The sequence below is a fragment of the Lonchura striata genome, chromosome 36 (genome assembly GCF_046129695.1).
Source record: "Lonchura striata isolate bLonStr1 chromosome 36, bLonStr1.mat, whole genome shotgun sequence".
Lineage (NCBI taxonomy): Eukaryota > Metazoa > Chordata > Aves > Passeriformes > Estrildidae > Lonchura > Lonchura striata.
In genome coordinates, this window is record NC_134638.1 from 410,016 (window position 1) to 420,340 (window position 10,325).

General features: G+C 62.1%; 1 protein-coding gene across 1 annotated transcript; it reads right to left on the reverse strand.

Annotated features, from left to right (window-relative positions):
- Nucleotides 1-88: 88 nt before the first annotated feature.
- On the reverse strand, nt 89-10,189 carry MTA2 (metastasis associated 1 family member 2). The gene is made up of 18 exons (XM_077789714.1): nt 10,024-10,189; nt 8,955-9,022; nt 8,766-8,859; nt 8,092-8,209; nt 7,920-7,983; nt 7,710-7,827; nt 7,527-7,629; nt 7,348-7,447; nt 6,206-6,394; nt 6,048-6,122; nt 5,390-5,448; nt 5,187-5,284; nt 4,652-4,791; nt 3,297-3,525; nt 2,532-2,621; nt 1,972-2,087; nt 1,125-1,273; nt 89-266 (listed from the first exon to the last, which is right to left on the reverse strand). The coding sequence occupies exons 1-18, from the start codon at nt 10,049-10,051 to the stop codon at nt 92-94; spliced, it is 2,013 nt and encodes a 670-aa protein (XP_077645840.1). The 5' UTR covers nt 10,052-10,189; the 3' UTR covers nt 89-91.
- Nucleotides 10,190-10,325: the final 136 nt, after the last annotated feature.

The following is a 10,325-nucleotide window of genomic DNA, read 5'->3' on the forward strand; positions in this document are numbered from 1 at the left end:
CACCCCCCCAACCCCCAACCCCCCCCCCCCGCGAGGTTTATTTTTTCTATGGAAATAAAAAAAATACAAAAGGGGCAGGGCAGGGGGGGGGTCAGTCCTCGAGGACGATGGGCTCCGAGGTGCTGGCGGGGTGCGGGGCGGCGGCGGGGGGCGGCAGGGCCCCCCCCGGGCGCAGCGGGGGGAGCCCCGGTTTCACCTTCAGCGGGAGGTTGGGGCGCCGGGCGGCGCGGCGCAGCTCCAGGTGCGTCAGCGCCTTCCGCAGAGCCCTGCGGATCGTGGTGGGGGGTGGGGTCATGGAGGGGAACCCCAAAAAACTCCCCGTGACACCCCACCCCCCCCACCTCCGTGAGCTGGGGCGGGGGGACACGTTCTGTGTGGTTCCCCCAAAGGAATAATCCCAACATTCCCATTCTGGGTGATCTGGGGGGGGTATTGACTGTGCCAGGGCAGGTCAGACCCTGCCAGGGGAGCCCAAAGCTCCTCAGGACCTTCCCAGACCTCCCAAATCCCCTCAGGATCCCTCAAATCCTGTTAGGATCCTGCCAAACCCCCTCAGGACCCCCAGAGCTCCTCAGGACCCTCCCAGACCTCCCAAATCTGCTCAGGATCCCTCAAACCCCTCCGGAACCCCCCCCACGATTCCCTCAAGATCTCTCAAACCCCGTTAAGATCCTGCTAAACCCCCCCAGGACGTCCCAAAGCCCCTCAGGACCCTCCCAGAACCCCTCAGGATCTGTCAAACCCTCTTACAACCCTCCCAAAAGCCCCTGAGGACTTCCAAAACCCCTTCAGAAACCCCCAAATCCCCTCAGGACCCCCACAAATCCCCTCAGGAACCCCTCCCAAACCTGCTCAATACACCCCAGATCCCCTCAAGACTCCCCAGACCCTCTCAGGAACCCCTCCAAATCCCTTGAGGATCCCCTGAAGTCCCCTCAGGACCCTCTCACATCCTTTCAGAACCCCCCAAACCCCCTCAGGATACCCTCAGGACCCCCCCAAACCCCTTGGGACGCCCAAGATCTTTTCAGGGCTCTCCAAACCCCCTCAGGATCCCCTTAAATCTCCTCAGAACCCCCCAAAGCCCCTGAGGACCCCTCCCCCCCACCGCTCAGGCCCCGTACCGGGTGTCCTTGGTGGCCACGAACACCACGGGGTTTGGGGCGTCCGCCGGGTTCAGTTTCTGCCGTTTGGTGCCGGGGGGGGGCGCGGGGCGCAGCGCGGCCGCCAGGGGGCGCCCGTTGGCCGAGAACGGCAGCGCCGCCGTTCCGACCTGCGCGGCAGCGTCAGCCCCGCCCGCCGCCCAATCACAGCGCGCCGCGCCAGCCCGCCGCCCAATCACAGCCCGCCCCCGCCAGGGCGCGCGTTTTACCCGGCCAATCACGGCGCGCCGTGAGGCCGTCGGTCACCCCCTAACCACGCCCCAAGCCCCTCAACGTGCATGTCAATCAACCCAAGTCACCGCCCACAAACCCTCATTGCTCCAATCAGCTCCCAGTTCCAACGGCCCCGCCCACTGTCAATCACTCCAAGCCCCACCCCCGCATGTTTCACCCCTGTCAATCACCTCCCAAACTCCACCCCCCGTCAATCACCCCATTCCCCTGTCAATCACTCCAATGCTTCCTGTCAATCACCCCCAATTTCCCCATCAATCACCCCATTCCCCCATCAATCACCCCATTCCCCCATCAATCACCCCATTCCCCTGTCAATCACTCCAATGCTTCCTGTCAATCACCCCTTTCCCCTGTCAATCACCCCATTCCCCTGTCAATCACCCATTCCCCTGTCAATCACCCCATTCCCCCATCAATCACCCCAATGCTCCCTGTCAATCACCCCATTCCCCCATCAATCACCCCATGCCCCTGTCAATCACCCCATTCCCCCGTCAATCACCCCACTCCCCTGTCAATCCCCCCTGCCCCGTACCCTCATGCGGGGGGGCCGGTGGCCATCTCCCCCCGCCTCGTAGCCCCGCTTGCCCCCCAGCCCCGCCAGCCCCCGGCTCTGGCTCAGCTGGTTCCGGTTGATCGGGGTCTTGGTGCCTCGGGGGGTCTTCGGCTTCAGGGGGGCTTGGGCCGCTGGGAGGGGGGGGAGGCAGGGGGGTCAGGGGGTGTCCCCCCGACCCCAAAAATCCCCAAATCCGGCCCTGAGCCCCCCCCACACCCCGGTGTCACCCCCCCACCACTCCTGGGGACCCCCAGTTGGGGTCCAGCACCTTCAGACACCCCCAGACTCACCTGGACCCTCCCAAATCTCTCCCCCAGCCCACCTAGACCCCCTCAAATTTTCCCCCCCCCAGCCCACCAGGACACCCCAAATCCCACCCCTCATTCTTGGGACCCCCAAAATTCATCTGGACCACTCTGAATCCCTCCTCCACCCCACCGGGACACTCCCAAATCTCCCCTCTCATCCTCGGGACCCCCCCAGATCCACCTGGACCACCCCCTCTTGTATCCCCCACCCCCAGGCATCCCCCCCAACCCCCTCCCCAGCCCCAGGACGCCCCCCCAGCCCCTCACCCAGCTCCTTGACGATGGCGGCCAGGGGCAGCCGGGTCAGCGGGTGAATCTTCATGGGGGCCTTGGCGGCCTTGGGCAGCCGGATGGAGCCTGGGGGGACCACAGGGGGCTCAGGGGGGGATGAGACCCCCCCTTCAGTCCCACAGAAGGGTCCCAAACCCCCCTTCCCCCCGCCCAGTCCCAACACCCACACGTGGCCTTGATGGGGGTTCTAAATCCCCCTGGGTGGGGGTCCCAAATCCACCTGGGTGGGGGTCCCAAATCCCCTTTTTCTCCCCGTTTTTCCCTCCCATTTCTCACACTCAGCCTTGATGGCATTGGCGTTGATGGGTATCCCAAACCCCCATTCTTTTCCCCCCAAACCTGTATTTTTTTCCCCCAAGCCCCCATTTTTTGCCCCCAAACTCCCATTTTTCCCCATTTCCCTCACTCACGCTCTGCCTTGATGGCGTTGGTGTTGATGGGGATCTCAAATCCCCCCAAACCCCATTTTTCCCCCCAAACCCCCATTTCTCCCCGTTTCCCTGCTCACACTTGGCCTTGATGGCATTGGCATTGATGGGGCTCTCAAATCCCCCATTTTTTCCCCCAAACCCCCATTTTCCCCCCAGTTTCCCCGCTCACACTCGGCCTTGATGGCATTGGCGTTAATGGGGACGTAGGAATCCCATATACTCTGATACCCCCTGAGGGGACCCCAACCACCCCCAAACCTCCATTTTTTTCCCCCAAACCCCCGTTTTTTCCCCTTTTTTCCCTGCTCACACTCGGCCTTGATGGCGTTGGCGTTGATGGGGGCGTAGGGCCGGCGCGCCGCCCGCCGCGGCTGCAGCACGTCGCGGCACAGGCGGCGCGAGAGCCGCGTCAGCCGCGTGGTCTGCAGCAGGAACGTCTGCCGGTTCTTGGCCAGCAGCTTGGCACGGCTGGCGCTCGTCGTGTACGGCGACAGCGACTGCGCCTCGGGCCGCGACAGGTGACCTCGGGAATGGGGCTCCTGCGGGGGGAGACAGGGTTGGGGGACCCCAAAATCCACCCCAAAACCACCCATGGTGGGGTACGGGGACAGGTGACCCCGGAATGGGGCTCTTGTGGGGTAAGACTGGGTTGGGCAACCTCAAAATCCACCCTAAATCCACCCCTGGTGGTATACAAGGACAGGTGACCCCAGAAGTGGGGCTCCTGTGGGGTTAGAAAGGGTTGGGTGACCCCAAAATCCACCCCAAATCCACCCACAGTGGTGTATGGGGACAGGTGACCCCATGAGTGGGGCTCCTGCGGGGGGAGACAGGGTTGGGCGACCCCAAAATCCACCCTAAATCCAACCATGGTGGCGTACAGGGACAGGTGACCCCATGAGTTGGGCTCCTGTGGGATTAGAAAGGGTTGGGTGACCCCAAAATCCACCCCAAATCCACCCACAGTGGTGTATGGGGACAGGTGACCCCATGAGTTGGGCTCCTGTGGGGTTAGAAAGGGTTGGGTGACCCCAAAATCCACCCCAAATCCACCCACAGTGGTGTATGGGGACAGGTGATGCCATGAGTTGGGCTCCTGTGGGGTTTATAGGGATTTAGATGGGGTCAGGAGAGTTGGACAACCCCAAAATCCCCCCTAAATCAACCCATGGTGATGTACAAGGACAGGTAACCCCAGAAGTGGGGCTCCTGTGGGGTGAGAAAGGGTTGGGTGACCCCAAAATCCACCCTAAAACCACCCATGGTGGTGTATGGGGAAAGATGACCCCAGGAATGGGGTTACTGTGGAATTTGGGGGGCTTAAGGAGGTCCCAGAAGAAATTCAGGGGCTCTTAGTGGGGTTTGGGGACTCTAAAGGAGCTTGGAAAGAGGATGAAGGGAGTTTGGGGGGCTCCAAAGGCGATTTAGAAAGTTCTAAAGAGGATTTAGGGACTCTGAGGGGGGTTTGGGGTCTAAAAATGGGATTTAAGGAGCTCTAAAGGGGATTTAGGGACTCTGAGAGGGGTTTGGGGGCTCAAAAGGGAGTTTGGGGTGTTCTGAGAGAAATCGGGTGTTCCTGAGGGCAATCTGGGGCTCCCAGGAGGTTTTGAGGGTCCCAAGAGGTTTTGGGGGTCCCTCAGTGGGGTTTGGGGTCTGGGGGCTCACCGAGGCGCTGCGGGTCACCCCCTCCAGCTGGGTGGGGGTCTTGAGCCCCCCGTATTTCTTCCAGTAGATCCAACAGGAGGCACAGAGGCGGCACTGCATGTTGGGGGGCCCCCAGGCGTACCACTGGGGGGACTGGGATGCTGCGGGGGCAACTGGGGGTTACTGGGATGCTGAGGGGGGACCCAGAGATCCCACCCAAACTCAGAATCTCTGCAAAAGCCCCCAAACCCCACCCCAGGATTTCCTCAAATGCCAGAGAGCCCCTTCTGGAATCCCCAAATTCCTGTTCCACAAACCCCAGAGACCCCCCCGTACGACCTCAGGACCCCCCAAACCCTTTGGGACCTCCCTCCCAAACCCTTTGGGACCCCCCCCAAATCCCCCCAGCCTGTACTGACTGTGGCAGCTCTCACAGCTCAGCCCTTTCTGGAACCCCCAAACCCCAGAAACCCCTCACAGCCTCAGGACCCCCCCAAACCCCTGGGAACCCCCAAACCCTTTGGGACCCCCCCAAATGCCCCCAGCCCACACTGACTGTGGCAGCTCTCGCAGCTCAGCCCTTTCTGGAAGCCGGCCCCGTTGACGCCAGGTTTGGAGCCCACCGAGATGATCTGGTTGGGGTTGGGTTTAGTGCTGTGGGAAAAGGGGGGGAGGGGGTCAGAGGATTTTGGGGGGGTCCCAGGGGGGTCTCCTGTGCCCCCCCAGGCCTGGCAGGGGTCCCCAAAGCCCCCCACTCACTAGGTGGGGATGTAGACTTGCTTCAGTTTGCTGTCGGCCTCCGCTGCCTTCAGCCTCTTCTGCGAGCAGGGAGGGGGTCACAGGGGGCTCTGAGCCCCCCCAAACCCCCCAAATCAGCCCCCCAGAGCCCCCCTGAACCCCACAGCCACATGGAACCCCCAAATCACCTCCACAAAACCCCCAGAGCCCATCAAAAACCCCACAGGTACCTGAACTGACCCTGAATCAGCCCCCCAGAACCCCAAAATCAGGCCCCAAACCCCCCATTTCAGCCCCCCAAAACCCCATATCAACCCCCAAAACCTCCATTTCAGGCCCCCAACACCCCATATCAGTCCCTCAAATCCCTTAATCAGCCCCCCAGAACCCCAAAATCAGCTCCCCAAACCCCATTATCAGCCTCAAAACCCCATATCAGACCTCCAAAATGCCAATTTCAGCCCTTAAACCCCATTATCAGCCCCCCAAACCCCCATTTGAGCCCCCCAAACCCCCAGCCCAGCCTCCCAAACACCCATTTCAGTCCCCGAAACCCCCAGCCCAGACCCCCAAGCTCCCACCCCAGCTCCCCAAATCCCCAGTTCAGCCCCCCAAATCATTACTGCAGCCCCCCCAAACCCCCATTTTAGCCCCCCCAGCCCCCAGCCCAGCCCCATACCTGCTGGATGTAGCGGTCAGTGGTTTTCCACATGTAGTAGAACTGGACAATGCTGGCCAGCGACTTCCAGGGCAGCTGTGGGAACCAAACCCTGAGCTCGGGGGGGGTCCCTCAGCCCCCTCAGGACCCCCAAAAAGGGGCTGCTCTCCCCCACTCACAAAATCCTGCCGGATGTCGTTGAAGTCCTTGCCGTACTTCTCCAGGGCCTCCTCGAAGAGCATGGCCTCGGAGGCCGACCACTCCTCCATCTCGTCCCGGCACAGCACCGGCCCCCCCTGCGGCACCAGCGTGGCCATGGCCCGCGCCAGGTCGTAGCCGTTCCTCTGCAGCGTGTCCATGGCGTGGAACTGGGGGAAATGGGGTGTACTGGGATATACTGGGAGGGCTCTAAGAGGGGTTTTGGGGCTTCTCGGGGAGGTTTGGGGGGTTTTGGGTCCCCCTGCGGCACCAGCGTGGCCATGGCCCGCGCCAGGTCGTAGCCGTTCCTCTGCAGCGTGTCCATGGCGTGGAACTGGGGGAAATGGGGTGTACTGGGATATACTGGGAGGGCTCTAAGAGGGGTTTTGGGGCTTCTCGGGGAGGTTTGGGGGGTTTTGGGTCCCCCTGTGGCACCAGCGTGGCCATGGCCCGCGCCAGGTCGTAGCCGTTCCTCTGCAGCGTGTCCATGGCGTGGAACTGGGGGAAATGGGGCGTACTGGGATATACTGGGAGGGCTCTAAGAGGGGTTTTGGGGCTTCTCGGGGAGGTTTGGGGGGTTTTGGGTCCCCCTGTGGCACCAGCGTGGCCATGGCCCGCGCCAGGTTGTAGCCGTTCCTCTGCAGCGTGTCCATGGTGTGGAACTGGGAGCACTGGGAGGGCTCTAACAGGGGGTTTGGGGCAGGTTTGGGGGGCTCTGGGGGCTCTGAAGGGGATTTGGGGTATCCCAGGAAAGCATTGGGGTCATCTAAGGGGTGTATGGGAAATTTTGGGGAGGTTCTAAGGAGGTTTTGGGGTGTCCCAGTGGGAAATGGGAAGTTCTAAAGAATATTTTGGGCTGCTCCAATTTAAAATGAAAAGGTTTGAAAAAGTGTCCCAGTAAAAAATAAGGAGTTCTAAGGGGTTTTAGGGTGTCTCAGTTGAGATATGTGAGATATAAAAAAATCTTTGGATGTCCCAACAGGACATGAGGAGTTCAGAAGAAGTTTTGGGGTCTCCCAGTGAGAAATGAGGAGGTTCTAGAGAGGTTTGGGGGTCTCCCAGTGGGAACTGAGGGTTCTGAGGGAGGTTTTGGGGTGCCCAGGGGGCTGGGGTCCCCCCTCACCAGGGTGATGTCCCGGGAGGCTGCGGCCGCGCTCATGTGCAGGCTGGGCTGGCGGATGGAGCTGCTGCAGTCCAGCGCCCGGGCAAACGTCCCCACGGCCCTGGGGGGGACATGGGGGGGTCAGCAGGGTCCCCCCAATCCCCCTGACCCCCCACCGACCCCCCCCGATCCCCCCTCACCGAGCCACCACCAGGAACTGGTCGATCTGCCGGTCCGTCAGGGGGTTGTCGGGGTCCCACACCTTCATCTCCATCTTCTGTTGGTTCCGGTTGTCCGACTCACCTGGGGGAGGTTTGGGGGGGCTGTCAGGATGACCCCCCCCCCATCCTGCACCCCCCAGAGCCCCCCCGAACCCCCCAAACCTTCGGCCAGACGCTCGGGGATCTCAGCTTGGTACTTGCAGCCCACCCTGATCTCGCCCTGGTCTGCCAGCAGCGTTTTCTGCACGGGGTCGAAGACCAGCGAGTAGAAGAAGCAATCCTGTGGGGAGGGGGCACATTGGGGGGGCTCAGCAGGGTGGGGAGACCCCCAAAATCCCCCCCCAGACCCATTTTGGGGCACACAGAACTCACCTCCTTCTCCAGGTACTGCCCCAGGATGTCGGTCTCGTTCAGCAGCGTCACGCTGCACTTCCCCCTGTAGGGGAAATTTGGGGAGAGGGTCACCCCAAAACCCCTCCCCACGCAGGGGAAGCCCCCCCAGAGGGTTTTCCCACCCCCCCAGAGCCGTTTCTGCCCCCGGTACCGGATGTGGGTGGCCGGGAGGGACTCGAACTGGCGAGACAGGAACAGCTCCCGGTGCTTGAGCTGGTGCCGCTGCTGCTCCGTCATCGGCGGCTGCTTCGACTCCTCCTCAAACTCGCCTGGGGGGGCCGCGGGGGGGTCACACCGGGGTGTTCCTCCCCCAAAATCCAGCTGGGAGGGCCCATTGTTCTCCCAAAACCCCCTCTGGGCTTTTGGCAACAGCCCCGAAGAGGGGGAGGGGAGGGAGGGGGAGGGGCCGTGGGAGGGGAGAGACCCCCCCCAGGAAGGGCAGGACCCCCCCAGTTTGATGGTTCAAAGGGGTCAGTCCTTTACCTGTAATTCCCCGCCCCAAAATTGGCAAAACCCCCCCAAAATTCAGCCCAAGAGAGGTGGAGAGAGACCGAGCAGCTCCAACCCCCCCTCAAATTTGGGGCGCCCCTTTGGGAGAGGTCACAGACCCCTCTGCAGCACCCCTAAATTACCCCAATAATGTCAAACCAGTTCTCCCCAAATTCTGGGAGCACCCCATTGTGATATGAGCCACAGACCGCCCTATAAACCCCCTAAAAACCCCTCAAATCCCCCACCCACCGGCATTACCCTTGGCCTGTCCTTTAAGGCTGCCCCCCAAATCCCCAAAACCTCCCCAAAACCCCCCAAAAGCCCCCCACTCACGGGCATTGCTGTCAGCCAGGCTGTTGAGGCTGCTGGAGATGTCACGCCGTCGGAACAGACAAACCACCTTGGCCTCCACGTTGCCATTGGCCGTCTGGGGGGGCACAGGGGGTCAGTGGGGTCCCCTGGGCTTGGGGACCCCCTCCCCAGGCTTGGAGACCCCCCTGAGGAACAGGGCAGGGGTCTCACCTTGTTGAGCTCCTCGATGCGCCGCACCAGGTAGGGGTTGCTGGAGGAGTTCTCGAAGTAGACGTAATCTGGGGAAAAATAGGGAGCAAAAATTGGGGGGTCACGAGGGCAGCCCCACCCCCCAAAAATCCTTTTTCTCAAACTTGTCAGGATTGTTCTTAGTTCCACCCAAATCCCCAAAATCCAGGGGGTTTTTGCAGCCAGATGTTCCCCTCATGGGAACGGGGTTTGTTACCCCACAGGACCCCCCCTCATTTCCCCCCCTCAGCCCCCCACTACAGACCAGAGGTCCCCCCCTGGCACAGACCTTCCCTCACAAATGAGGGTGGAGGACACCCCCCAAAAAAATCTCGGGTTCCCTTCTCATCAGAGACCACCCCCCTTTTTTCTTTAGATTTTTTTTTTTTTTTTTTTTTTGGGGGGGGGAGCCGTCTCCCACCTCCACGCCTCAGAATTTGGGGTCCCAAAGGAGCACACCCCTTAAAGAACCCTCCCCATTTCTGGCACCTCCTTTTCCTCACAGACTCCCAAGTTCCCTCACGAACACCCCAAATCCCCTCAGGGACCTCCTTAACCCCCTCACGGGACCCTTTCCTCTTCAGGACCCCCCCCGCCCCTAAATCCTCTCCCTCCAAATTCCCGCACGGGACCTCCCCCCCCACCGCCTATTGCCTCACAAGACACCCCCGCTGTTTCCGGGACCCCCAAATTTCCTCACAAGACCCTCTCCCCCTTTCCGGAACCCCCAAATCCCCTCACTGACCACCCCCCACTCCCCTCACGCTTGCCCCTTTCCAGGACCCCTCACGGACCCCCCCCCAATTCCCCTCACGACCCTTCCCGCGCCTCACGGAACCCCCAAATCCCCTCACAGACAACCCCCCCCGCCCTTTTCCCACTCCCCTCACGCCTCCCCCTTACCTCACGGACCCCCCCCCCCCCCAAAATCCCCTCACGGACCCCCCCAAACCCCCCCCCACACTCCGCTTTCCGGGACCCCCAAATCCCCTCAGGGCCCCCCCCAGAGCCCCTCCTGGAGGTCCCTGCCCGCGGCCCCCGGCCCGCTCACCGCCGACGCGGTACATGTTGGCCGCCATGGCCGCTCGCTCGGCCGCGCTACCCCCGGGCCCGGCCCCGGCCGCGCTTCATCGCCGCTCCCGCCGCCTCCGCGCCGGCACGGCCGGTTCGGAGCCCTTCGGGCACCTCCGGAGACGTTCGGCAACCTCCGGCAAGACCTCTCGGGCACCTCCGGAGAGGGTTTGGGCAACTCCGGAGAGACTCGGGTATTGCCGGATGCGTTCGGGCACCTCCGGCACGGGTTCGGCGCCGCCTCGGGCGCTTCCGGAGAGACCTCGGCGCTTTTCGGGAAAG

Bases quoted from the DNA above. Each gene is read 5' to 3' on its own strand.
- MTA2 (XM_077789714.1), bottom strand. From the start codon at position 10,051: ATGGCGGCCAACATGTACCGCGTCGGCG. The intron at 8,210-8,765 runs GTGAGTGGGGGG...CGGCCCCCCCAG, and splicing joins CCTGGCTGACAGCAATGCCC to GCGAGTTTGAGGAGGAGTCG. The intron at 7,984-8,091 runs GTACCGGGGGCA...TTTCCCCTACAG, and splicing joins CTCCCGGCCACCCACATCCG to GGGGAAGTGCAGCGTGACGC.